We start from the raw sequence: 27,437 nt of genomic DNA on the forward strand, positions 1-27,437 counted from the left end.
CCCCCAGTTACAAGCTTCAAGCATATTCTTTCTGTGCACCCTGTAGCCATGCAGTCCAGACAGGGGCTGGATACCAGAGCTCTAACGGACAAACATGTCAACTGATATCAGAGATTTGCTTGAAGTTCTTTTCTAAAAGGCAACTTCCAAGATTTGTTAGGTGATGAATATAAATATTGGATCCAGGCTTCTCATTAAATGCAGCCTGTTAGGATTGCCTGGAATAGTTAATATCTATTGAATCTATTGAATCTACCTATTGAATATCTATTAAACCCCCAGTTACAAGCTTCAAGCATATTCTTTCTGTGCACCCTGTAGCCATGCAGTCCAGACAGGGGCTGGATACCAGAGCTCTAACGGACAAACATGTCAACTGATATCAGAGATTTGCTTGAAGTTCTTTTCTAAAAGGCAACTTCCAAGATTTGTTAGGTGATGAATATAAATATTGGATCCAGGCTTCTCATTAAATGCAGCCTGTTAGGATTGCCTGGAATAGTTAATATCTATTGAATCTATTGAATCTACCTATTGAATATCTATTAAACCATGACAGATGAAGTTATGGCTCTATAATTTCATTGTTAAGTATCTGTTATGGGGCGCTTGGGTGGCTCAGTGGGTTAAAGCTTCTGCCTTCTGCTCAGGTCATGATCCCAGGGTCCTTGGATCAAGCCCCGCATCGGGCTCTCTCTGCTCAGCAGGGAGCCTGCTTCCCTTCTTCTCTCTCTCTCTGCCTGCTTGTGATCTCTGTCTGTCAAATAAATAAATAAATAATCTTAAAAAAAAAAAAAAAGTATCCATTAGTCCTTTGCCACAGGGTAGTGTGGGAATGGGATACGGCCGAATAGTAGGACATTCAGGAAACCAGAGTAGCCCTACCATTTTCATTCTGTGACCATTCCAGTGGCTCTTGATAGACCAGGGCAGCTCTTGCCATCTACACTCGTCCCTCCGTCTTTCCAAAGCTTGTCTAACTTGGACCCTTTGGTTTCTGCCAACCATGCCCACATACCACTGGAACGGCTCTGTCAGAGGCTGGTGTGGAAGGGTGTGCATTTTCTCGGAAGCCTGCATTACTGCGGAACCAGGGATCAGTAGGTTATAAAGATAAAGGACTCCAGGGTTGTCTTTCGAGGACATAAGCTGAAGAGCTCTCGACCTCGTAGCGAGGGACTGCCTCCGTAGCTCTCACACTCATCCGCAGGGCTTGTTGCACAGACGGTGTTGTGGGGACTGGTGTTGCCCTTCGGCCACCCTTGTCACATGACAGCTTGTCTTTGCCTCTGAACCATGTCACATTCTTAGAGGTTTGACTTACAAGGACAGTCACAGGTCTTCTTGGTCATGGGAGCAGACAGCTAAGGACTATTTATTTATCTATAAAATGACAGCTTAAATACTTAGTGATTTTGATTATAAACAGCCTGGTACACAATTGAGGGCACAGTTGAAAGCAATGTAAATGACTAGATAACAAGGTAGATTCCTTCCTGAACAGTGGTTTCGAAGTGCTGCCATTTAGTGCGGGCGTCAGATTTGTCACACAGTATGAAGAGGCCCAACTCCTTAGAGGGCTGAGCCGTATAAAGGATTGCTCGCTGCTTGTCACTCTGCTGCCAGTGGCCACACATGGAAGATGTCCTTTAATAGCATTGGGTTATTCAGGACTTCCTGATTCTGCTTGAAAGATTTGTCTCTGTTTTCTCTTCCCATGATCCCATGGCCCAGTATGTACATGTAAGGGTGTGTGTAGAGGTTGTGCATGAATTGGGTCAAGCCTGTGTACAGGGAGGGTGTGGGGATTAGGGGCATGTGTCCTGGGACTGTGGAGCACGCGCATGTACAGAGCGACTGCGCGGACTGGTAGGCGCTGTGCTGTGGCAGGGAGCGCGTGCACGCGCTGGGCGGTGTGACGGAGCTGTGAGTGTGTGTGAATGAGCTATAATTCATGTACCGTAAAACTCACCATTTTTAAGTGTACAATTCAGTGTTTTTTTGTGCATTCACAAGCTTCTGCAACCATCACCACCACCTACTTCCAGAACATTTTCATCTCCTCAGAAAGAATGCCTGTGCTCATTAGCCGGCTGTCCTGTTCTTCTCCACTCCTCTCCCTCAGCCCCTGGGCAGCCACTCATCTGTCTCTATGAGTTTCCCTGTTCTAGACATTTCCTATGAATGGGCTCACGTAATATGTGACCTTTTGTGTCTGGCTTCTCTCACTTAGCATGTTTTCAAGATTCATCTATGTGGTGGAATGAATCAGCCCTTTATTCCATTTTATGGATGAATAATATTGTTTTATATGGATATAAGATATTTTATTTTTCCATTTATCAGTTGATGGACGTTTGCATTGTTTTCGGCTTCTGGCTGTATGACTGCTGCTGAGATCATTTGTGTACGAGTTTTTGTGTGAACGTAGGTTTTCGGAGAGAACCACTTTTTAAGTTCGGGTTATATTCTCTAGTAATTCCTATGTACGGGCATGCATGTGTAAACATCTGCATTTTTGCGAGTGACAGTTAAGAGATTGCGTGTTGTGCTGTTGCATGTTTTTCCCTGCTTGGCAGTGTGTTCGCGGAGGTTTATCTTCAGGCTCTTGTCCCTGGGACCCATTCATCTCCGCGGGGCAGTGTGCTCCGCGAGCCGGCTCTCCTTCCCTTCGCAGATCCCTGTCACTGTTCAGTCCGTCCTCGTGCAGTCTCTGAATAAAACACTGACCCGGCTGGAGGACACGGTCGAATTGAACCAGACTCTTGTCGAGGCTGGGGATGTTAAAATCTGCACTAACGTCGTTCTCGAGGTAGGTACCCGATTTGGCATGGAAAGCCAAATGAGTCTGTGTGTGGCAGACTCAAGCCACATGGTCCTGAGGGGTCACTGGACGCCCTCCGCAGAAGGTTCTGGCTCATCCTGGGGTATTGGTTCTTGACTTGCCCTCCTGCTTGCCGGCCCGCTGTACCATTAGAGGATGCTTCTTTAGGTAAGGGCTCTGAAACAGTCACTTGTGATTTTTCTCCACAAACCTAGGGACTTTCAAGAATATGTCAGGGTGTGTTTTCTTTCTTTCTTTCTTTTTTTTTTTAAGATTTTATTTATTTCTTTGACAGATCACAAGTAGGCAGAGAGGCAGTTAGAGAGAGAGAAGCAGGCTCCCCGCTGAGCAGAGAACCCGATGCAGGACTCGATCCCAGGATCCCGAGATCATGACCTGAGCAGAAGGCAGAGGTCTAACCCACTGAGCCATCCAGGCGCCCCAGAATGTGTCCTTGTTGCTGTTGTTTTAACAGATTTCCCCTGCAGAGATCGATCATGTTCTGTTCAAACCTGCTGACTGGGAATTCCTGTAACTAGGTAGAGAGAGGCTCAAATGGCCCTGGCAGCGGGGGGTGGTGCTGAGGCGTTACCTCCCGAAAGCTGAGGGGACTGGAGAGACAAGCTTCCACGAGTAGAGAAATGGGAAAGGACTTGCCCACTCTGTGTATCTTGAGTTCCCGATGCAGCTTCTGAAATGCAGCGGGCACAGGTGTGTGTGGAGTTCCCTCTTGTTTTCAGGCGAAGTACAGCATCACGTACACAGACGCAGGGGAGGTAGCCCAGGCTGGCCTCGCTCTCCTTCTGGGGACGGTGAGCCGGGCAGTGGTCGCACTCGAGCAGAAGTTTGAAATTCATTTCATTCAGGTGAGTTTGATCAATGTTGTACATGTATTTAATTGCAAGTCAAAAAATCATAACTTATTAGTGAAAAAAAGAGATCTGTTGAGAAGTCTTAGCATCTTTCCACTTGTACTAAACAAAGGGCTTTATGTAGCATGTGTTTGTAACAAAATCAGGCAGAGTCCTTGTATCTTTTTCCTTTCCTGGAATAAGATTCTCCTCCACGGGAGCTCCTTCTTTTATAGAACGATGTACTCCTACACTCAGCAGATATATTTATACGTCTGAGTAGGGGGAGAAATTCTTTTATTGGTTAGAAATCCCAGATTTGACTGTGAGAAGTGTTTTATTTTCACCCTATTTCCTTATTAAAATGAAAATTATGGGGGGCATTTCTCCATTGTCTTTCAGCAAAATACAAAGCCAGTTCCTCTCAGCGGAAACCCTGGTTATGTCGTGGGGCTCCCGTTAGCTGCCGGATTTCGGCCTCAGAAGGGATATCCTTTTTGGTTCTGTGGAGAAGGCTGATTTCCCGGTCTATGTGTGTGTGGTGCTCTTCCCTTTGTTGCTGAGGGTCCTGGGGGCTGGAGGTTAGTTTTGGCCTGGACTCCTTGGAGGGGTTGCTCTAGGGGTGGTGGATCTGCTGCACAGCAGACAGGGCCATGTGGACACTGGTGGTTGGGGGTGGAACAGCATGGCCCAGGGAAATGTGTTTTATAATGAAAATCTTAGGACAGAAAAGTTGACAGACTTTTAGATATATTTAATTACACACGCAAGCAAAAACTCTTAAATTTAGTCATTTGGAAAACTTGGAATGATTTTGGAGGAACAGTTTCTGAGGATTTTTCTTCTGAGAATCTACTCAAGGAAAATAGAACTATGTTTTGCTCTGCCCTGGGAAATAACTGTCAAGATCACAGAGGCCCAGAGAAGGGATATTTGGGTTTCAGTCATGTCTCCTGTCACACACCTGTCACCATGGTTTGAGAATCAGACTGCTTTAGTCCTGGGTGATAGTCCCTTAACTTTCTGTGAATATCTGGGATTATTCAGACCATGAACAGATTCGGACAACTTACTATTCTTCGTAGCCTAGCCGAGCAAGACTGCTTCGCAGTGGAGGGGATCCGGGCCCCAGTATTATTTGGTTACGACATGCAGTCTGGCTGTAAACTAAGGTAAGAGAAGAACTTGCTGCTTTTGGAACTTGTCTGAGTTGATCAAATCTCCGTATCAGCCAGTGAGCACCTGTGAAAGCCACGGTGTGACCCATTACCACTAGTGACTGTACTGGTGTTTTCTAATTGTAATTTTCACAACCATAAACCGTTTGTCGTGATCCAGAGGAAAACTGTTGCAGTCATTTTTCCGGTCACATGTGGCAGGGTACAAATCCCAAGGCTTTTGTAGGTTTTAAGGTTGCACAGCACTTGAGGTCACAGTAAAAATACTTTGCTTGAAAGTCCTTCCAGTATTTCTGAATCTTAATATACGTATTGCAGCAAACCCAAGGAGCAGAAGCCTGAATGTGACCTCTGTTTTTATCTTTCTCCTATCAAACATATATATAGTGTCAAATGTCAAGCAGCCCTGCATGGCTTATAAAGATGCCAGCTCCTACCCTCATTTCTCCCACTCTGCGGGCAATCACTTGCAGCTCCTATAACTGGTTTTTTGGAAATTTACCGCCAAATCTGTCGATAACCTACTTCCTAGTAATACTACTTCCTAACACTTTGGTTTTATGAATTGTTGAGTTCCCACTATGGAAGACAAGGATTTGTCTCTTTCCCCTTTCTTCCCCTGCCCTACCACACAGCCACTATGTCCCCCCAGGATAATTACATCATTGTTTTGTTAGACTAACAGACACCATTTACATTACTGGTTCTGATCCATTTAGACCAGTATTTCTCAGAAGGTGTTCCTTGGATTACATTTCCAAAGAGTCAGTAGGGATATGTCTGTGGTACAGTTAATGTGTTTGAGGAACACCAGATTGAAGTGAAAAACACAATTCCTTACCATAAGGATTTCTCAGAGCCTTTAATATGGTGAGTCTTTAATATAAGAGCCTTTAATATGGTGTGCTCCAGGAGGGACAAAGGAATGCAATATTTCCCAAACTTTTGGCCACAGAATTCTCCTTGTACAGAGCCTCTCAATGGAATGCAGTTTGGGAAACATTGTTTTGTTTCTCCCTGGCCAACCAGGATTTCTGAGTTAGAGATTTGGATTCTGTCAAATAATCCGTTTGGAGAGAGAGAATAAGGCAACTGGTGAGGGCATGCGTGTTGGTGAGGCCCGAGAGAACAGCTGGAGTGAACAACAGCCCCATTCCACTGGCCTCTTTTTCCTTCCCGAAAGACTGCCCAAAGCCATGACGTGCCAGCTCGCAGTGCGGAGAGTGAAGAGCCTCCTGCAGGGCCAAGGCTTCCCGGACTATGTGGCCCCTTTCGGAAATTCCCAGGCCCAGGATGTGCTGGACTGGGTACCGGTCCACTTCATCACCCAGGCATCCCACGTGAAGGTAAAGGGGAAGTTGAAGGCCACCTGTGAGTTGTCCCCCCCCCCCCCTGCCGGGGTTGGGGGGGGTAGAGGCAGCTGGGGGAGCCACCTGTTGAGGCAGCGGGTGGCTCTGGGCAGGAACCCAGGCTTTGTTATCAGATGGGCCTGGGTCTGGAAAACTGATTCTGCCCTTTGTTAGCTCTCTTGCCTTTGAGGCTCCGAGCTGTTTCTTCGTCTGTGAAATAGGGAGTGAGATCTCTAGTATCAGCCTCATGTGGTTGTTGAGTTCAATGAGGTGACATCTGTGGGGCCTCGGGGTCGCTCCAAACATAGGGATTCACCACCGTCCTGACTGCTCCTGTGATCATTGGTGTGACATGAGGCATCGTCATGAGACAGAGGAGTGTGAGGACCGTGGCAAGAAGCGAGACTCCTCCTGTGGGCATCGCTGTCCCAGCCGTTGTGCCCTGGTCTATGAAGGCAGCCCACGCATGAGCGCTTTCCATTCCAAAGTTCCCCGAAGAGTCTAATGGAAGTCGACATCCTACAAAGAGGTTCCTGATCACACGTGATTCCTTTGCCCACCTTTCTCTTTTGTCTCAGCCGTCAGAGTGTGGGCGGCTCGCTCTCCCGCTTATCCTGTAATCGCCCAGCTTTTGCTGGTGGCAGCTTCTCAGGCCTCTCATTATCTGCTTAGCATATTTATAGCCGGGGGACAATGGGGGTGAGCACTCGCTCTCCAGCTCTGATCCGGCCCTCCTCCTGAGTCCCCAGCAGAGCCCGCTGATGACTCAGTCCCTGCTGTTCAGCTGCTCAGTCTTGGCTCAGTTCTGCGGCCTCAGTGAAGCAGGCGCCTGGCTTCTGGCTTCTGGCTTCTGAGAGACGGGCGAAGACACTGTTGCTGGCCCCTCAGTAGGGAAAACAGGTTGGGAGGAGAGGCAGCGTGGACATGTGCACTGTCGGGTCTGTGCTGGTGCAGGGAGCTCAGAGGCCTGGAGCGGATTTTGCACCTACTTTGCAGGAAACTCAGGGGGCAGCGGCCCCTGAGCCTGCGCCAGGCCCGCGTCTGCTGGCTGCGTGTTGCCTCTTCTAATAACAGATCCTCACCGACTTTTCCAGCCTGCAACCTTCCTAAAAGGCAGTTCCCAGCTAAGGAGTTCCATCCGTGCCTTTTTGGCAGGAACCAAATTTAGCAGGCTTGCTAGCTTTTCATGCCCTGAAGAGGCATATTTTAAAAAGCTTGTTTTTGTGGGAAAATTTAAAACATACACAGAAGTAGAATTTTACAGTAGAATTCCTTTCTACCTGTCATGCAGCTTCAGTGGTTATCACATTTGCCAACAAACACGATGTAAAGGCCCGGGACAAGGTTGGGAAGGCCCTGGCCCCCGTGGCCACTCTTCCCGGGGCAGAGGCCTCAGGCCCGCTCCCACATCTCCAACCTGCTCGGGTCACACGGAGAATTCAGAGTTCGTATCTTTTACCGTTCACGGACTCCACTGTGTGTCATCCCCCCCAACCCCGTGTAACAGCTTAATCGCCAAGTGATGAGGTTAAATAAAGGAAAGCATTTCTATTTCTTGTGGATAGCAATTGGGTTTAACTTCTATGACTAATGCCATCCTCTCCCTCCCCCCCCCACCCAATGCCAGCTTCTCTCCTCGGGAATCTCTGAGCTGGATGAGGTCAGGCTGTTAAGGCCCAAGGTTCCATGGTTTGATGTTGGGAGCTCCACAACTTCCAAGTAATACCGGCTTCTTCCGAAACAGGAGAGGATGGAAAATGATGCTTTAGGTGTTAAAATATTTTTGGAGCACTGAGTACTTGAAAATATGTGCTCTCAGCTGTTTTTATCTGAACTTCGAGTCTCTTCACTCTCTTGTTCAGAACATTTTGTAATATGTGAAACATTTTATAATTAAAACTCTGAACTGCAGATTAAGTCTGACATGAGGTTGTGTAATGTTCAGATTGATTAATGGCATTTTGTTGTGTAGGACTCTTGCCAGCTCCCTGTGGCTTTGGTGATAGAAGTGAAGTGGACTAAATACGGGTCCTTACTAAACCCACAAGCTAAAGTAGTAAATGTGGCCGCAAGTCTCCTGTCCTCTTCCTTTCCGGAGGTAGGTCTAACTTGGGTTTCAAGGTCTGGGTAAGGATGTGAGTCCAGGCAAAACTCAAGTGTGATAATGAAATTTATTTCGTGAGAGCATTATTGAACTTTAATCTGAATTCTTAAAACAATTCAGCAATCATTTTATTAGAGAAAAAAATCCCACTGACAGCAGTCGACACTAGCATTCTTGTTCAGATTTGATCTTTAAAGTTCTTCGGAAATGGAGTTGTGACCGACACTGGTGGGTTAGGACAACCTAGGGAAAAACTCTATCACCCAAGTGAGCAGCCGAGGAGCCCGCCGCATGCCTTGGAGAGGCACCGACCATGCTCGGGCCGAAGGGAATGCGGCCTGTCCCGGTTTGTTATCCTGAGCACGTGAGCGCACGGCGCAAGGCAGGGCTTGCAACACTCTCTTCATTACAGACCAACTCAGGAAGCGAGAGGACGGTTCTCATTTCCACGGCGGTTACTTTTGTGGACGCATCTGCACCTGCCGAGGCAGGCTTCAGAGCTCGGCCAACCATCAACGCCAAGCTGCCGTTTAATTTCTTCTTTCCGTTTGTCTGACGTAAGTTGCTAATCGCCTCTAGAATCGCGTGCTGTAGGGCCTGGACTCCTTGGAGACATCCTGGTGTTCTGCTTCTGACCCATGGGGTTACCCTCCGACCGCACACCCCCCTCTGCCCTCACTCCCCTCCTTTTGGAAATTTTGTTCTCCTCGGTTGGACCTTAGAACGGGGCACTGTCTGGTCTTGGTGATTTCCAGTCCCGTCAGCACGTAGGTCACATGCGGAAACCAAACTGCACCTTTGGGACGATGGTAAAGGGCACAGACCCCGAAGTAGAGCAGGTGTCGAGGGTTTGTCCAGCTTATGCGTCCTCTGCTTCAGCGTGAGTTATTTTTAAAATACTCATTGTTTGTGGTTCAGGTTTTTCTTTTCAGGTCCCACAGAAACGAGTACAAAAGTAGCAAAATATTGTGTATAAAATCCTGCAAGTAGAGGACTCGGCCTCATGAGGGGATCTTGCCCCCAGTGTCTTTATTCTGTGGGGTCGTGGGTCTAATTGCGGTTTCAGTGGCAGGCACCGGAGCTCTCCATGTGGTGGGCTGCCCGGGATGCCGCAGAGCAGTTCCAAGCGGTGGATGCCGGAAAGAACAGAGCAGGAGGGCCCAAGGGAAGGAGTTTCTTTTATATGTTAATTGTACAGTAATTGAGAAAAATGTTGTCAGGAGGTGGAACAAGGTAGAGCAGTTAGAAGATGGAGGCTGCGGATGGACGAGGGGCCTGCGCACCTGAGAACAGCCTCTGGCGGCATCTGCATGGGGAGGAGCTGTTTAGAACAGCTTAAGACAGTAAGACTTTTCTAGAACGGGCTGGTAGCTAAGGTAGCTTCCTTTCCTCTTTTGTCTTTCAGAATGCTCATAGGAGAGGACGCCTTGGTTCCTTATACATGCGAAATGTGAAAAGGTATATTTGATGAGATTAAATTTTATATACAACTTTGTAGTTTTCCAGCTTTGTCGTTCATTTTCAAGCAACAGTCCAGAGTTCAACGTGGGAAGACATAGTTTGTGGTACATTGTGATACGTGGTGAGAATGGGGTGGGAAGCTCTCTCGGTCATGCCAAGACAGAGCAAGCCTTCCCACAGACTTTCCTCCGGGCCCCCAAAACCGGAGCTGGGTGGGGGGAGGCAAAAGCATCAAACCAACCCCCCCCCCAAATGGCCCCGGGGGGCGGGCAGCTGTCTTTGTCTTCAGAGGTACACACCCGTGAGGCAGGGGTCTTCTCTTTGGGATGGAGCAGGCACAGGTCTAGTTGACCTCAGGAAGGAGTCCGTTCTGTCTCAATAGCTTGGTCAGTCTTTCAATTTCTCGTTCCTGTCATTACAAAAGCAGATACATAACTCAGTTTACCTGCCGCACCTCGCCAGTGGGCCCCAAGGACGCAAAACTGAATGAATGCTCCGCTCCTGGTGGGGTCTGCCAGCGGACCTGCCACAGTCAGCTGGGGTCCGCCGGGGGACAGCAGTGACAAGAGGTCCTCAGGGAGGGGCACGTGGCACAGCTCTGGGGAAGGAGGCGATGCCTAATCTGAGAGGACAAGGAAAACTGAGCCAAGGGCAGTGTCCGAGCAAGGACCTGGCAGGGACAAGCACCGGCATTTTCCCAAAGTGTCTTCTTACCTTTTCAGAGCAGCTGAATTCAAGGTGTTGGATCTTGGCGGCCAACTGTATATTTATCTGTTTTAACCTCAGCAGCTGCCGTTCTGAACGTGTCTTAACTGAGATAATTATTCCTGTAAAATAATTGAGGGTGTCAGTGATACAGGTTTGTGATTTAACCACTTGAAAAGAAACCTCCGTCTTCCTTCTGAGTGTGTACAGCAGTTGGGCAGAGTGGTGGCAGACAAAACGGTCTGTCGCTTAAAGGCATTAGAACCAGGAAGGTCAGATTTTTCATTTCTGAGCTCCTCACTAACCAGTCGGGAAATATTTCCCTCCCGCTCACATGGGCCAAGGAATCCTTTACTGGTCACTTGGCCAGATGAGTGTGAAACTCCCTCACACAGAGCTTGTTCACGACAGCGCTGCTGCCGAGCCGGGAGATTGCCACTTTTGGTTTTCCGCCTCCCACAGGCACAGCCAGTTGAGTTGAGCTGTCAGGTGAACAGCTAAGGCTTGGCCAACAGAGGGGACATCAGCCTTGTCTGATGGCTCCCACATGCCCAAGTCACAGTGGGGACGTGGCCTCAAAAGAATGTGCAGCAACTGGGGATGCTCGGGGCCTTCCAAGGGAGAGCGACCACGTCTGGACTTGGTGGGTGTGAGGCCCGGGAGCACTGGCCCCTGGTCGCTGGCATTCTTGGTTGTCTGAGTCCAACTGAACCCTGTGTTGCTTTTTTAGACCTCTCATGTCCTGCCACAAAATGTGATGGCAGTGCCACAGCGGGCGTGAGGCAGTCCTGTGGCCTGCCACCATCCAGACCAAGGAAATGAACAAATCTCAGGGATTTGGTTTATCCGCAAAAGCAAATCTCACCATGGTGTGATACGAGAGTAAAGGGTAGTAATTGTGTTCATGAGTTGTTCACCGTAATGGTTTATCTACCTCCGTGATATATAACCTTTGCACAGAGCGTTTTTCTATTAAATGAGTAATCAATTAACATAAGCATATTCAATAGTAAGTGGAAAAACTTCCTTTACTTCCCTTGACAGAGCCCAAATGAATATTCTTAATGGGCTTTCATGAGTAGATCCACACTGGCTTCTAAAGCCAGGGGGAGCCCCCGGTGCCCATGGGCAGAGCCCCTCACCCAGCCCTGTGGTGGAGACGTGACACTCCTGCCAGCAGGCGAGGCTGGGACAGGGCCCACTGTGCTGCCCAGTGAAAGAGCGCTGTGTCGGACAGGCCTGCCTCACTCGCTCCCTGGCGATGACTGAGCCTGTCGTGCTGGGCCCTCATCTAGGGACTCCCAAATCACTGGGTAGCGCTTCAAAAATAGACACCCTGTGAACGGTCTATACCAGACTTCCAGAAGCACTGGAGGTGACTCTCATGGGGTGGGTTCACAGCATTTGGGCACCTCTGACTAGGGTTCGTTCCCCAAGAGCTGAGCAGTTAACAGCAGAAACATGGCTTCTCAGACACGGAGCCTCCCCACACCACGAGGGTGTGTGTGAGGAGCAGGACCTCCACCATTTCCCCAAGAGTGTTCCCTACAGCCAAAGTCTACAACGGGTTAACAGGTGTTACTTCCCCACTTGGTCAATTTGGGGAACTCGGCGTTCTCAGTCTTCCTCATGCCCACAAGTGCTCTGACTTCCTTGAAGGGGCAGAATCTAGTGTCCAGCATTTCTCGGCTTACTTCTCCCCTTCTGGATGGTGCCCTTCTCAGGGGGATGGGATTCGGTAGAACATTCTTCAGGAAACACCAAATTAAAAACAAAGGTGTTCTCAGAATCAAGCTGGAGGAACTTAATCAAAGCTTAGTCTGACCCTTTCTACAAATATCTTCTAATAATCATGGAAACGAGGCCTAATGGAGAAAAGTGGTTCCTCTTAAAGGATCTGTAACTTGGTATGAATTTGTAGCCACAGAGGCAGTGGTGGGACACCGAATCAGACCACTTCATTTTTTCTCTAGAAAACACTAGCCAGGAAGAGGAGGAACCATGACCTCTGGGTCCAGTCCCAGGCTCCACCCAGCCAGCTGTCCCTCTGTGGCCTGAGAGGACAGGGGACATACCGTTGATGATCCGGGCCACCCGCCACAGCCGGAGCAGAATCAGCAGGCCAAGAGCCTCAAACTGGTGCTTCTGGAATAGGAGGATGAAGTCGAGGATGAAGGAAACCAGCACCACAAAGGCGTCCAGGATTTCAAACTTGTGGTGAAAGAACTCCATGCGGAAGACAAATAACTTAAAGAATATCTCCATCATAAAGAAGGTCAGGATGGCAAAGCTCATGTAGTGGAAGACCTGGAGAGGACAGAAGAGGCACAGTGAGAACCATCCAGGGCTGCCCAAAGGCTGGAGCAGGGCGCACACATGTGCTGGGCTGCAGAGCCCCTGCCTGGGCACCACAGAGCAAATGCACTTGACCCATCCCAAACTCCCCAGGGGCTGTTCTCTGACTGGGGCCACGCAGGTTTGAAAACCATCATGCCTTTCGGCCCAGTAATTCCAAATGCTCGTATTTCATTCCACAGCTCTGCTCACACGGGCACAAAGGCATGTTGTAGGGATCTTTGCTGTAGCATCATTTGCAGACATAAGATTTTCTACCTTGTTCATAGAATAGAAATTCTATTGGAGGGCACCTGTCAGATCCCTTACAGTCCCTCCATAGGGAGCGCAATGCAATTGTTAAAGACCAAGGCTGACTCCTAGGTATTGACTAAAAATGATTACTTAGGTAGATGGTAATTGAGGAGGCTTCCTGGATCTTGATTTAGAAATACTAGCTCTTGGGGCACCAGGGTGGCTCAGTGGTTAAGCCTCTGCCTTCGGCTCGGGTCACGGTCTCAGGGTCCTAGGATCGAGCCCCACATCGCGCTCTCTGCTCGGCAGGGAGCCTGCTCCCCCCCCCCCCCCGCCTACTTGTGTTCTCTCTGTCAAATAAATAAAATCTTTATAAAAAAAGAAATACTAGCTCTCAGTAAAGTAACCATTTCCATTCTAGGACAGGGAAAATACAAAGGCAGCTGGGACATTATTTGGGGCCAGAAAGCAAGGAAATGCTCAAAGACTACGTAGTCATCTTAAAAGGATGGAGCAATCAGTCTGAAGAGACGGTGACGAAATTTAGCAGGACAATTTGGACCCTGAACAGAATGACTATGATTGTAATACAATGAATAAAAAAAAAAATGTCATGAGTCCTTGGTGCTACATACACATATGGGAAAAAAGGAAGCTCTTCTATATATGTATAAAACCAACAAAGCCACCCACCTACCAGATGTAGAATGAATGCCAGAAATCTCAGTTCGCATCCCCCAGTGTACTCGCTGACTTGGGCAGTGACCGTCGGTGGATGCGAACTGGGGAAGAGGATCTTAGCACGGCAAATTCTAACTGCAAAGGGAGAGTGGCCCTGGACAGTGGAGGAGCTCATACTTTCTGCCTTTGGTGATGCCAGCGAGTAGCCCTGTAGTGACATGCCATGCTGTAAAGGAAACAGCCCACTAGCTGAACGCTCTGGCTCACGGAGCCTCTGGACCTAACCTCTGGTGCACGGGGATTAAGGGAACAAGTTGAAGGACCTCTGGGGAAACAGACAAATCCAGAACGTGGGACACACTACGAGATGACTGGCTGGACTCGGGGCGGGAAAGAAGGCGGGAGAGTGATGCCTGGTCGGTCGGTTAAGCATCTGCCCCCGGCTCAGGCCCATGATCCCAGGCTCCTGGGGATCGAGTCCCACATCAGGCTCCTTGCTCAGCAGGGAGCCCACCTCTCCCTCTGCGGGCTGCTGCTCCTGTTTGTGCTCTCTCTCTCTCTGACAAATAAAATCGTAAAAGAAAAAAAAGGTGGGAGAACCTTTCAAATTAAAAAGACCTGAGGAGATATAACCAAGTATCGTATCAGAAGTCTGGATTCTAGTTTGAAAAAAAAAAAAAACAAACCAAGAACTATTATAACATTTTTGGGACAAATGAGGAAATTTGAATATAAGCTGCTCATTACGGAATTATTAATAATTTTTTAGGGGCGATTATGGTTCTGTAGGAGAAAGATCTTATTCTTAGGCATATTGAAGTATTTGTGTCCTGATGTCTAACTTACCTTCAAATGGTTGAAAATACATGAGCGTATTTATGGATATATAGAGAGAGATAAAGCAAGTGTAGCAAAAAGTGTATTTGTCATTTTTCATAATAAAAAGTTGAGGGAAAAGGCACAAGACAGCCACCTGAGTGGCTCAGTTGGTTAAGCGTCTGCCTTTGGCTCATGATCCTGGGCAGTGGGGGGGTTGGGGTTGGGGTGGTGGGGGAAAATCCCTGCTCAGCAGGGAGCCTGCTTCTCCCTCTGCCCCTCCCCTCTGCTTGTGCTCTCTCTCTCTCAGAAAAAAAAAAAAAAAAAAAAAAAAAAAACTTTAAAGACAGTACAGCAGGTATGTCCCTGATCATGTTAAAAGTAGAGGGAGAGGAAAACTATTCACCCATCTGTGGAAGGCCTCGGGCTGGCCACAGAGGAAGAGCCAGCAGCTGCCTTGGGAAGCCTGCACAAATGTCTCGGATGGGCTCAGGCAGCAGCTGTGAAGTGGGGGATAAACAGCGGGCAGATCTCCAGCATGGGGACCACGTCAGAATGTTGACAGGCCGAGAAATAGCTCATCTGCCACTAAAGATGGGACAGTATCCCTTTCCTGGTCAGACCCTCCCTCTATCTAGAAGCAGTGACGATGCCTCAGCTCAGCAGTCTAGCACCACTCGAGATTCGAGCCATCGAGTGAAATGAGGGTTCCTGCTTATAGTAAATGCTTGGCTATAAGAAAGAAGACATTTTCTCTGCTCTTTGGTTAGAAGCACCCAGTCAACTCTGTTAAGGACTTGGTACTCCCAGAAGGGTGCTCTCAGCCCCCCTCTGCCCACCTCCGGAAAGACACAAGTGAATGGTATTTTTTTTTTTAAGATTTTATTTATTTATTTGACAGACAGAGATCACAAGTAGGCAGAGAGGCAGCCAGAGAGAGAGGAAGGGAGGCAGGCTCCCTGCTGAGCAGAGAGCCTGATGCGGGGCTGGATCCCAGGATCCTGTGACCATGACCTGAGCCAAAGGCAGAGGCTTAACCCACTGAGCCACCCAGGCGCCCATAAGTGAATGGTATCAACGGGCCGCTGGCCCCCTACCTTGGCAGCGTAGTCATTCTTGTCAAGCTCGATGATCTTCAGGTCCAGAATGAGCTCAGCAAGGACCAGGAGGGCATCCAGAATGACCAGGCAGATGATGATAACCTGTAGACCAAGGGAAGGAGAGAGAAACCGTGAGACCTAAAAAGGGAGCCTCCTTCCATCTGTAAGGGCCGGACACCTCCGGGGGAACCACTGGGTGAAGATGCCAGGGAGGGGAAGCCGCTGCCCACAGCTGCGCACCTTCCCGGCCCCGGGCCCCCCGGGGCACTGCCTGTCCTCCCAGATCTGCTCTGCCTGGCTCACTGAGTGACAGTCACCACCGGCCCTCCGTATTCATTCATTGTTTCTCAGCATCTCTCAAGCCAAACTGCTAATTCCTAGATGGCAAAAAAAAATTTTTTTTAAGTTTTAATTTTCCTATTTCTGGAGGTTTTCTTGCCAGGGTACACCCAGAACAGATGCTCAATAGATAATTAAAAAGATCTGCCTCAGAGATCTGAGTCATGGAAGTACCTCCAGGGACTGCCGTCCTTGAGGCAGTGGGGTTAAGCGACGTCCACCGTCCACGTAACAGGCTCGTGGTGGGGGGGTGATGGGCAGATGGTGGGGACAGGGTGCCGGGAGTGTGCGCGCTCACCGACGGTGGGGAACCCAGCGCGACAGAGGTGGTGAAGACACTGCTGGGGGCCCTAATGGCAGGGTGGTGGAAACAACAACGGGAGGAACCCCAACAGACAGTGTGTGACCCCTCTCTTCCCCAGGGAATTCGGGACCCCCCCCCCCGCCTCCCTCGGGACCCTGCCTCCTCCATCCGACACGCTCAGGTGGATTCATTGGGATCATCTGCCGTTTTCTCGCCAGTGCCGGCAGCTTCAGGTGAACCGAACAGGCCTTGGCAAAAATGGACTAGTAAACCTCCTGACCACTTCAGCCCCTAGCTAATCGCTTCAGCAATTAAAGCGTCTGAGCACGTGGTTTACTGTGAAAACTGCACGGCAAAGTAATGACGTTTTCACACATATCCAAATTCAGTAGCTCAATAAAGATTCAAGCCTCCGGCGGGTGGTTTTTCCCTTTTCTTTCTTCCTTCATCCTTGGTTTTATTTTAGAGCTAACAGGACATGAGAGCTCATCTGGTCTAAAACCAAGGCACAGAGACATCAAAAACGGAGTGAATTTTTAGCCATAAAAGGAAGGAGCCCTGGGGTGCCTGGGTGGCTCAGTGGGTTAAGCCTCTGCCTTCGGCTCAGGTCATGATCTCAGGGTCCTGGGATTGAGCCCCGCATTGGGCTCTCTGCTCAGCGGGGAGCCTGCTTCCCTTCCTCTCTCTCTGCCTGCCTGTCTGTCTACTTGTTATCTCTGTCAAATAAATAAATAAAATCTTAAAAAAAAAAAAAAAAAAAAGGAGCCCCTGCCACATACCACGGTGGGAGTGTGCAGCAAAGCCATGAGGCCGAGAGCAGCAGCCAGACCCAAAGCAGGCGAGTCCGTACCTGCAGCAGATCAGCGGTGTCTGGGGTCTACTGTATGATGGGTACCAGATCTCCTTTTGGGATGATGGAAAAGAGACAGTGGTGCTGGCTGCACAGCATGTGGAAGTGCCACATAAATGCCACTGAATTACTGACTACAACGACCAACTTTATGTGAGCTCCTCAGTTAAGAGGAGCCAGACAGACTGACCCAAGGTCACAAAACTACAATGCTTGGGTCCTGGCCTCTGTCAACTAATCCCCAGACCCTGAATGGGCCACTTCACAAGGCAGTGCTGTTTCGGAGGGGAATCATGTCACAAAGAGAAACGCCGAGAATTCAGGGAAGCTGGTTCCGCATCCAGAAGGGGCGAAAGGGGCTGGGCCCAGCAGGAGCAGGCAGTGGTGAGGCGCCCGCTGGCCCTGGGCCGGCTCCCGTGTTAGCCTCCCCCGACCCTGGCCCACCTCTCAAGGCCAATGAGCCTCCCGTGGGAATCTGGGAGAAAATGGGGCTGACCACATTTTCCTCCCTCGAATGACAGCCGGAGCATGACCTAAGGTAACATGGGATGGGTGCTTAGTACAGGGCCCCGCAGTAGTGAGCAGATAATGAAGTGAAGCTCCTTGACCTTCACGACTGTCCGCCCCTGGCTCAGCTACGCTGTCCACCCACGGATTCCACAGAGGCCCAACACGCCCCGTATTCCCTCCTGTGCTTGAACCATCCTGTGTGAGAAGTGATGGCAATTAACTGTACACCAGGCCACCTAGGCTGCTTCGAACCATGGGAACAGGTAGAGAGAATGTATCCCAGAAAGGGATTCCAGAATCCTCTCGTGTGCTGATTCTACTGGCTGAGATCAAAGCCCTGAACTGGTGTCCCCACTCCATGCTGGTCTCCCTGAGCCCCTCCACAAATCCAGTCATGTCACTCCCTCCGCCCACACACTTAGACTTTCCATGGCCGCCCAGTGCCCACAGAAGACCTTCTAGCACCTCCTGTCTTACCAAGTTCTCCCTCTACTCGCTACTCGTAAGCCATATGGACCCTTCTCGATTTTAGGAGTGCGGCAGATCCTTTCCTATCTTGGGCCCTTTGCAAACACAGTCTCTCTGCCTGGAAAGTTCCTCTCTTCACCATTCACAGGGCTACCCCTGGCCAACCTTCAGGTGTCAGATGAAATGTCGCCTCCTCCACCACATGTCCTGACACCCAGTCCTAGGTCACGTGTTCCTCTCAGGATCTCTCAGAGCCCCCTTCTGTCTCCCTACAGAGGGCTTCTCTTCACTTGCAACCAGCATCAGTCCGGGTGATGGTTCCTGGAGTGCCTGCCTCTCCACAGACCATCGGTCCTCTGAGAGTAAGGACAGGGGCGTACCCCATGCTTGCTGCTCTGTGCTCCACCGCCTCCCCCCTGCAAAAGTGTTCAAGAAGGAACTGTCCAGTGAATGACTAAGCATCTCTGATTATGTTTCAATGGTCAGGCTGCTGCTTCTCCAGTAGGACTGTCCTTAGAGGTCCTGGCTCAGCGGGCAGCCCTGTGGCCCCGTCAGGAGCCGAAGGACCTCCCAGAGCAGGGAGACCCCGGCTTCCCCTTGCAGCTGGAAGGAAACTGGCTCCTTCTGCTTCTGAAATTGAGGGTTTGGGATTTCAACCCCAACAACTTAATATCATGTTTCCTCTCCTGTCACAGCCACAGAGGAACGCACTGAGCTGTGAGGCCTGCTGGGGAGTTTGGCCTGTTTCATTTTTCTAAGCTATGCGAAAGCGAGAAAAAGACCAAAATAAAAAAATTTTTTTTTTTTTTTCTATTTTACCCTGGAACAAAGGCGGCCATGGGAGAGGCAAGGGCTGTTTCTGTTTCCAGAGGGGAAGTCAGCTGTGGGGAGGGACTAGTTTATTTCGGTTTAGGACACCTGCCACAGGGTCCCCAGAATGGCTCCATTACGGGACCTGGGCTGACAAGGGGCCACGTGCTTCCCTAGTGTCCTGGGCCTCCGGTCTTCTCCTGGGGCCCTCAGAACAGGCTTCCAGACACCTGCCTGCCCACTTCAGGGCTGGGGGCTGAGACAGGACCCACCAGCCTCAGCCTGCGTTTGTCCTTCAAAGTCAGAAGATGCTGACAGACACTGAACCCTTTGCTGTTCTTTGAAGTCCGTGTGTCCCTCTCGTGTTCTCCCCTCAGCGCACCTGGAGGTCAGCGGTGGGCTACACCAGGCAGATCACTCCACAAAATAGGAGACCAAAACCCCCAGGGTGATAAGTCTGGGAGGCGCAGGACCCTCTTGGCTTTGTTCAACTCAGGGCAGACACTCGGTATTGGCCGAATGAATGCAAGAACGTTTTCTCTGCCTCCGATGTCTACCTTTTCATTGACTTTTTGTGTATGTAGTAAAACCTGCATAACCTAAAGCTACTGTGACAAAATGTGAACCATTCTGAAGTTGGCATATGGTTCAAGGGCACCAAGCACTCTCATGAGGTGTGCAAGCATCACCACTACCGTTCTGGAACGTCTCGATGACTCCACGCGGAAACCTGTATCCATTAAGCAGGCCCTTGCCATTCTGCCCTCCCTCTGACTTGGAACCCCCAGTCTGCCGTCCTCTCTGTGGGTTTGCCTGTGGTGGACATTTCGCATCAACGAACTCAGACAACAGGTGGTCCTGCGTGTCTGGCTTCTCTGAGTGTCCCCTTGTCAACGCTCATCCCCTCATGGCAGATGTCACTGCCTCCTTCCTCCTCATGTCCAAGTATGGACAGCCTACATTTTGTTCCTTCACTTGTCAGGGGACAAAGCTCGCACTGAGTCTGAACCATGACTCTACCCCTGATGGCACGGGGTCTCCCCAGCGCTGGACGGGGCGCCTGACCCAGGGTTAGGGCTTAGGAGACCGACGTCACATGAACAGGGCATTGGCTGAGACGGGCCCCCACCCCGGCCTCGTGACTCTTGGCTGGCGGCTCTGCCCCACCCCAGGCATCCTGGGCCTCTGCCCGCCTACCTGAAACCTGTGCGAGCTGAAGAGCTTCCTCAATGTGGCCCTGAAGTCGAGGGGGGGCCGGGGTGCGGGGTCGGGGGCCGCCGTCGGGTCGGGGGCTCTGCCCTGCTCCCCGGAGGCGGTTGCCTGTGGCGTCTGCTCCTCGTCCTCCTCGTCCTCCTCATTCTCCCACTTCTTGTAGTTGATGTTCCAGGCGTGGTAGTCGTCCCCGACAACGGTGAAGTGCTTCAAGAACTTGCTCATCCTCCGGGTCGGGGCCGCCCTGGCCCTGCGGGAGCTGGCCTGCGAAAAGGGGAAACAGAGGCAGCGCTGAGGCGGGGAGGCCTCTGAGCCCGTCCACACCGCTCGGACCTCACGCTGCTCTGGCGGGGAGCAGGGCCCAGGCTGGGCCAGGCCACGGGGAGGAAGAGAGCCCTGTGGCCCTCGGAGCACCAGGCGAGCGGGGACCATGAGGTCACGGTGGTTTCTCGTGCTTTTATTTTTGGAATCCAGAGTCCCGGTGCCGGTGAGGCAACAGGAAACCCCAGACCCCATCAGGCCTGTCACTATGGTCTGGTTGGCAATAACCAATGAAATCGGTACCACAGCCCGGTCACAAAATACCCACCACGTGTAAATACCGGAAGAGCGGCCCCATGGTTCAGAGACATCACAACCTGAAAAACCGGAGGTGAGAGTTGGCGGGGCAGGGGTGTGGAAAGCCAAAAGTAAAAGTACCCAGAGTTTCACAGAAAAGGGAGGGCCGCCCCCTTCATGCCACAGATCAGTTCTTGAAATGTGAGCAGCAAATACATTTTCCTAAGCGTGACCAGTGCTGTTCAAAGTGCATGATGGACAGAGGTTTAAAGACAAATGCCTTCAAAGCAGAAAGCAAATAATCTTCCCTTTGCCCAACGGACCCTACCGGATATCAAATTTCCTATAAAGTTCAATAATGAAAACTTTGGGGTAAGGGTCCAAGAATGAGGACTATGATCAGTGGAACAGGAAAAAAAGAGCCCCATCAGACCCATGCCCCAGTAGGGCACTGGGTGTGATGGAGATAGCGTACAGATCAGTGGGAAAAGGCAGGAGAGGCCAGGACACCTGACCTTCATGATAGGAAACAAAAAAACAAAAAACACGAAAGAGCCCTACCTCACACCCTACACAGAATAAATTTCAGATGCATTAACTGTAACAGGTATAATTTTTTTTTATAAATTAAAAAAAAAATTAGAAGTCTTAGAACAAAATATAAGCAAATACCATCATGACCTTCAAATAGGGAAAGGTTGCTTAAATAAGACACACAACAAATGGACAGACTTCATTCATCAAAACTAAAAGCTTTTATATTTCTCTCTTTTTTTTCTCGCTTTCTCTCACACACACACCCACAAATACCATACACAACCCTAGAAAGACACACCATAGACTGGGTGGGACACACACATATTTGCAATGTACTTAATAGGCATTGTTTAGTTCCGTGTCCAGAATATATAAAGAAATCATACAAATTAAAAAAAAAAAAAAGACAACTCCTTTAAAAACTAGGCAACTGTATTTTTTTTAAAGATTTTATTTATTTATTTGATAGAGAGAGATATCACAAATAGGCAGAGAGACAGACAGAGAGAGAGATGAGGAGAAGCAGGCTCCCTGCTGAGCAGAGAGCCCCATGCGGGACTCGATCCCAGGCCCCTGGGATCATGACCTGAGCCGAAGGCAGAGGCTCAACCCACTGAGCCACCCAGGCGCCCCTAGGCAACTGTACTGATAGGTCACCTACAAGGAAACCCAAATGGCAGAGACACAACCTCACTAGGACTCAGGAAAATGTGCATGGTAAGAATTCTAAAGTCTGCAATAGCAAATACTGGCAAAGATGTGACACAGTGGGGGCTCTTGAACACTGAACATAGGAACTGACACTGGCACCACCATTTTGGGAAACAATCTGGCACTGCTTTGTCAAGTCGAAGCTGTGCATCTCTCTCTTCATAATCAAGTGATTCCATCCCTAGAAAGGCTCCAGAGAGAAACACCCCCACATGTGCTCGAATCAGTGCTTTGTTCAAGAATGATCACCGCAAATGTTCACCTAAATGGTGGGAGACAGAGGAAGGAGGGACAGCTACAGAGCCCCAAAAATGGATGAACTGCATTACTCAACGTCACTGATGCCATCCGCAGCTACCCACTTAGCAGCACTGAACACGGCAGGTCACTCCTGCCTTTGCTGGCTTCTAGGATCCCTTAGTCTCCTGGTTTTCCTCCCACCCCGACGGTTACTTCTTACCAGTCTCTTTTGCTGGATTCCCTAAGAGGAGGACCTTACATTTAAGTATCAACATACCGAGGGCTCAGGTGTCTCTTTTCCATACTCAGTTCCAGTAGCTTCCCATTCAGAAGCACAGCTTTAAAAGCCGTCTGTACGTGGATTCTACAGAAACACGAGCTCCAATCCCAGTCTCAGCTAAGGACATCCACCCTTCCTTATCTAGAAGTTCTCTTATACCTAGCATGCATGTTCAAAGCAGAATTATTCATTTGACACCCAAAACACCCCCATCTCAGTTTAGGGCATTTCATTTGTCTAGTTCCTTAGGCCAATAGCTTTGGCATCATTTTTTAAATGTCTTTCTCTTCATTCAGTACTGACCTAGCAGGGGTGTTTGGGTGGTTCAGTGGGTTAAAACCTCTGCCTTCGGCTCAGGTTGTGATCCCGGGGTCCTGGGATAGAGCCCCGCATCAAGCTCTCTGCTCAGCAAGAAGCCTGCTTCCTCCTCTCTCTCTGCCTGCTTCTTTGCCTACTTGTGATCTCTGTCCATCAAATAAATAAATAAAATCTTTAAAAAAAAGTTTCTGATCTAGCAGTAAATTTCACTGGCCCTGCCTGTTAACTCCTTTCCAAGTACGACCACTTCTCCCCATTATTTCCTGCTGTCTCTTGCCTGAATGACTACAGCAGACTCCCACCTCCTCCCAATGTCCATTCTCCATCCAGAAATTGGAAGAACTTTCTCAAATAGAAATGAGATCATGCCCTGCCCTTCCTTAAAACTTTCACATGTGTGTGTGTGTTTTTTTTCCTTCCCCAGCATACTCAGGCCTTCCTCCCGAAAATGTTTCCCCTCCCTAGACAACTGCACGGTTCATACCTTCACTTGGGTCAGGCTTCTGCTCAAATACCACCTCTGCTGAAACCTGGTCTGGTTGCACTCCCCCAGCCACACCGTATCCACTTACCCTGCTTCACTTTCTTTCTTTTTTTCTTTTTTTTTTTTTTAAGATTTTATTTTTAAGTAATCTCTATATCCAACATGGGGCTCGAACTCACAACCCTGAGATCAAGAGTCTCATGCTCTGACTAAGCCAGCCAGGCACCCCTCATTTTTCTTTATCGCATTTATTGGTGACATTACATATGAACTTATTTATCTGTTTATTATCTGCCTATACCACCCCCCTCCAAGACTCTATGGTCCATGAGAGAACTTTTTCCATCTCGAGCTAATGGCCTATCCAGTGTCTGGCACTTAATACACACTCAAAAACATCCAAATATTTAAGTGACTAAATGAATACATAAATGTGCATATGTCTTTACAAATATGTTGAGGGGCACCTGGCTTGCTCAGTGAGTGAGTGTCCAACTCTTGGTTTCAGGTCAGGTCATGATCTCATGGGTCATGAGATCGAGCCTCGTGTCTGGCTTTTCACTTAGCAGGGAGTCTACTTAAAGATTCTATCTCTCTGCCCCCTCCTGTACATGGGCACACATGTTCTCTCTCAAATAAATCTTTTTCTTTATTGCACTTATTAGTGACATTATATAAGAAAATATATTTGAAAAATGTCTTTTAAAATATATATTATATAATATTATTAGACTATATATTAGAAAAATACTTTTCTAATATTTCTAAATTAGAAAAATTAAAAATATGTTGCATTTAGGGGCACTTGGGTGGCTCAGTTAGTTAAGTGTCTGACTTGATTTTGGCTCAGGTTGTGATCTTAGGGTTGTGAGGCTGAGCCCCATCTCGGGGTCTGTGCTAGGTTTGGGGCCTGCTTAATATTCTCTCTCTCTTCCTCTCCCTCTGCCCATCATCCCCCCAAAAAACATATATTTTGAATTGAAAAGGAAGATATAGAAGAATATGAACAATATACCACTTAGGTAAAAATTTAAAAATACATTCAAAGTATTACTATATGCTGTTTTGGGAATGTATAAAATGGAAGTGTAAACATACAAAAGAAGGGGATTTCTGTTTCTGGTCATGACAGAGTAACTAGTAGCAGATTAGGGCTCTTGCCATAAAAAAACTATAGAACTGGATACAATGAATGAAATTTAAAGTGGTCTTTGAGAAAAGAGAAACAGACAAGGTGAACCCCCACACTCACCCTGGCTTTCTGCCTAAAGGTACTTTCTGGACTATGGCAGCAAGACTATTGAGCCTTCCTCCCTCAAGAATGTGCATGGCAAAGTACCTGAGACTAGGAAGCTCTACAGAGAAGGAAATCCCCAAAAATCCAACTTTGGCTGAATTCTAAACAGCTGAGAAACTGCCAGAGATGACACAAGGCTGGGTTGGGAGATGTGTGAGTTCCAAACATCCAGAGTAGAGATATCTTGTTGAACACCCTGAGAATTTAGTCAAAATTCCAGAAAGGTCATGCCTTATTAGTATGCATAATCTAGCCCTATAGTAAGAATTACCTTAGACCTGTCCCAAATATACTTAAAAAGAAGCCTGGAAAAGATCAAGCAGATCCCCAGGTAACCTGACTTCCTGTTGGAACAAAATTCAAATTCTACTACAGAGGACAACAAAATATACTCAACAATGTAGCATTTATAAATGTATAGCATACAATAAAAAAATCACTAGACAGGGGCATCTGGGTGGCTCAGTTGTTGAGCGTTTGCCTTTGACTCAGGCCACGATCCCAGGGTCTGAAATCAAGCCCCACATCAGGCTCCCTGCTCCAAAGGAAGCCTGTTCTCCCTCTTCCACTCCCCTTGCTTTGTGTTCCCTCTCTTGCTGTGTCTCTGTCAAAAAAATAAAATCTTCAAAAAAAAAAAAAATTACTAGACAAGTAAGGCAGAAAACCATAGCCTATAATGAGAAGAAACACTAGTTTACCAAAATGGATGGATAATAGAATCTGCCAACAAAGACTTGTAAATAGCTATTATAAATATGTTCAAGGATTTCAAAGAAAATATGAGCTTAATGAAGGAACATATAGAGAATCTAAAAAGAGAAAAGGAAACTGTAAAAAAAAATCCGAAAGGGCTCAAAGCTGATTAGATACTGTAGAAGAAAAGATCAGTGAATTTAACGACAGAACAATAGAAAATATCAAGTGGAAACATGGTGAGAAAAAAAGGTAGGGGAACAAAACCCAGAGCCTTAGGGATAATATCAAGCGGTCTAATATACATATACCCAGGGTATCAAAAGATGAGAGAGACTGGGGCAGAAAAATTTTGGAGAAATAATGGGCTGAACACATTTTGAAATCTGATAGAAAAATATAAATATGTAGATCCAAGAAGCTCAATGAACACCAGGGAGGACAAACATAAAAATGAATGGACTGAAAGGAGACACCAAATACAAGATGGTGTTTGCCCTTAGGGAGGGGCAAGGGCTCAGAACCGAAGGAGTCAAAAAGTACTTAAATGCTAGGGCACCCGGGTGGCTCAGTCATTGGGCATCTGCCTTCAGCTCAGGTCATGATCCCAGGGTCTTGGGACTGAGCCCCGTGCTGGGCTCCCTGCTCAGTGGGGAGTCTGTTTCTCCCTCTCTCATTCCCCCTGCTTGAGCTCCCTCTCACTGTGTCTCTCTGTGCCAAATAAATTAATAAAATCTTAAAAAAAAAAAAAAGTAGTACTTGAATGCTATGGACAAACATCTTTTTAAATTACACAAAGATTTGAGGAAAATAGGACAAAATGTTAATAGTTGTCAATTTAGGGTGGTGGTTATATAAGTACTTCATAATATCTGTATTTTTTTTTTTCTAAAAGTTTGTATTTACTTATTTGAGAAAGAGAGAGCACGAGAAGGGAAGGTTCAGAGGGAGGGAGAGGAGAGGGGGAAGCAGACTCCCGCTGAGCCATGAGCCAGACTCGGGGCTGACCCAGGCATGGATCATGACCTGAGCCAACGGCAGATGTTCAACTGACTGAACCACCCAGGTGCCCAGTATTTGTATTCTTTTATATTTTTACACCTTCCAAAGTAAAATAAAATCATCTCCCTCCAACAGAACGCCTTTGATGCATACTTTTTTTCATAATAGGTTTCATGAGCTCAGGAAAGGTTAGAGTCCAAAGGGATGACCTGATCTCCCCGCTTTCAGAGATGGGAGCACTTCTGAGACGGGCACCCTGGGCTTGCTCAAGGTCTCAGTGCACTTGGGAGTACAGAACTCCAACTCTTTTGCCCTCAGCCCACTGTCCTTTCATCTACTCTATGATGCTTGGACATTTCCAAGCTCCCAATTTGGACAAAGGATACCACCTCTCTCAAAAGCCTCCCCGAACCCCAACATTTTCTTGTTAAGTGCCTTGGGGAAGTCCACACTCTGAAGACTGCAGGGCGAGGTTGGAGGTGATGAGTTTGGAGAAGGTAGTGCCCCAAATGCTCCCCCTAGGAATCCCACAGTTTGGATTCTAGATGGCCTCCTCTGCCCCGTCTTCTGTAGAATTCAAGTGCATTAGGAGCTCCTGATTTGAGGCTTCCTCAGATACTAAGAGGTCCAAGGAGAACTTATGACCTGTGCATAACCTCCTAAGTGTGAACCTTCTGGTTCCTTCTGCATCCATGATCCTGGAGCATGTCTGGCTTTCCTCTCCCCACATATGCTATTCATCTCTTCCTCTTCTACCACCCCAGCCCAAGTCTTCATCCTGTCACCCTGTAGACTGCAATGGCCTCGCGGTACCTGGGTGGCTCAGTCAGTTAAGCATCTGCCTTTGGCACAGGTCCAGATCCCAAGGTCCTGGAATTGAGCCCTGCATCAGGCTCCCCGGTCAGCGGGGAGCCTACTTCTCCATCTCCCCCTACTTATGCATGTGCTCTCTCTGTCAAATAAATAAATACAATATTTAAAAAAAAAAAAAAAGAGAAGACTGCAAAAGCTTCCTTGTGGATTTCTCTCCCTGGACCCAGTTCTTCCAGGGTGTTCTCCAACCAGTAGCCCTAGCAGGCCTAGTAAACCCTCACCCCTGATCTCAGCACCTGCTCGTATCACTGCCCCCTGATTTTTGGATAAAAATCCAAGAGTCTTCCTATGTT

The 27,437-nt window shown here is 48.5% G+C and overlaps 2 protein-coding genes across 9 annotated transcripts in view; one reads left to right on the forward strand and one right to left on the reverse strand.

The window, feature by feature from the left end:
- TCTN1 (tectonic family member 1) overlaps nucleotides 1-16,662 on the forward strand; it is a 37,163-nt gene extending 20,501 nt beyond the window's left edge. For 2 of the 4 annotated variants that reach the window (XM_059408400.1, XM_059408401.1), the window contains exons 8-15: nucleotides 2,678-2,812; nucleotides 3,565-3,690; nucleotides 4,078-4,163; nucleotides 4,707-4,847; nucleotides 6,037-6,199; nucleotides 8,175-8,300; nucleotides 8,719-8,863; nucleotides 9,712-9,796. In XM_059408400.1, coding sequence (XP_059264383.1) covers nucleotides 2,678-2,812; nucleotides 3,565-3,690; nucleotides 4,078-4,163; nucleotides 4,707-4,847; nucleotides 6,037-6,199; nucleotides 8,175-8,300; nucleotides 8,719-8,862 — 921 coding nt within the window. In that variant the 3' untranslated portion in view covers nucleotide 8,863; nucleotides 9,712-9,796. Of the gene's footprint in view, nucleotides 1-2,677; nucleotides 2,813-3,564; nucleotides 3,691-4,077; nucleotides 4,164-4,706; nucleotides 4,848-6,036; nucleotides 6,200-8,174; nucleotides 8,301-8,718; nucleotides 8,864-9,711; nucleotides 9,797-12,445; nucleotides 12,532-16,419 lie in introns of those variants that run through there. The other 2 variants (XR_009405874.1, XR_009405873.1) reach the window with 2 other exon arrangements.
- The window catches only part of HVCN1 (hydrogen voltage gated channel 1), a 34,511-nt gene continuing 16,959 nt past the window's right edge, over nucleotides 9,886-27,437 (reverse strand). For 4 of the 5 annotated variants that reach the window (XM_059408406.1, XM_059408407.1, XM_059408404.1 and 1 more), the window contains 5 exons: nucleotides 20,137-20,415; nucleotides 15,656-15,760; nucleotides 12,548-12,779; nucleotides 10,482-10,594; nucleotides 9,886-10,176 (listed from right to left, as the gene is read on the reverse strand). In XM_059408406.1, coding sequence (XP_059264389.1) covers nucleotides 10,111-10,176; nucleotides 10,482-10,594; nucleotides 12,548-12,779; nucleotides 15,656-15,760; nucleotides 20,137-20,376 — 756 coding nt within the window. In that variant the 5' untranslated portion in view covers nucleotides 20,377-20,415 and the 3' untranslated portion in view covers nucleotides 9,886-10,110. Of the gene's footprint in view, nucleotides 10,177-10,481; nucleotides 10,595-12,547; nucleotides 12,780-15,655; nucleotides 15,761-20,136; nucleotides 20,416-20,740; nucleotides 20,790-27,437 lie in introns of all 5 variants that reach the window. The other variant, XM_059408403.1, reaches the window with a different exon arrangement.

Source organism: Mustela nigripes, chromosome 8, assembly GCF_022355385.1.
Source record: "Mustela nigripes isolate SB6536 chromosome 8, MUSNIG.SB6536, whole genome shotgun sequence".
NCBI lineage: Eukaryota > Metazoa > Chordata > Mammalia > Carnivora > Mustelidae > Mustela > Mustela nigripes.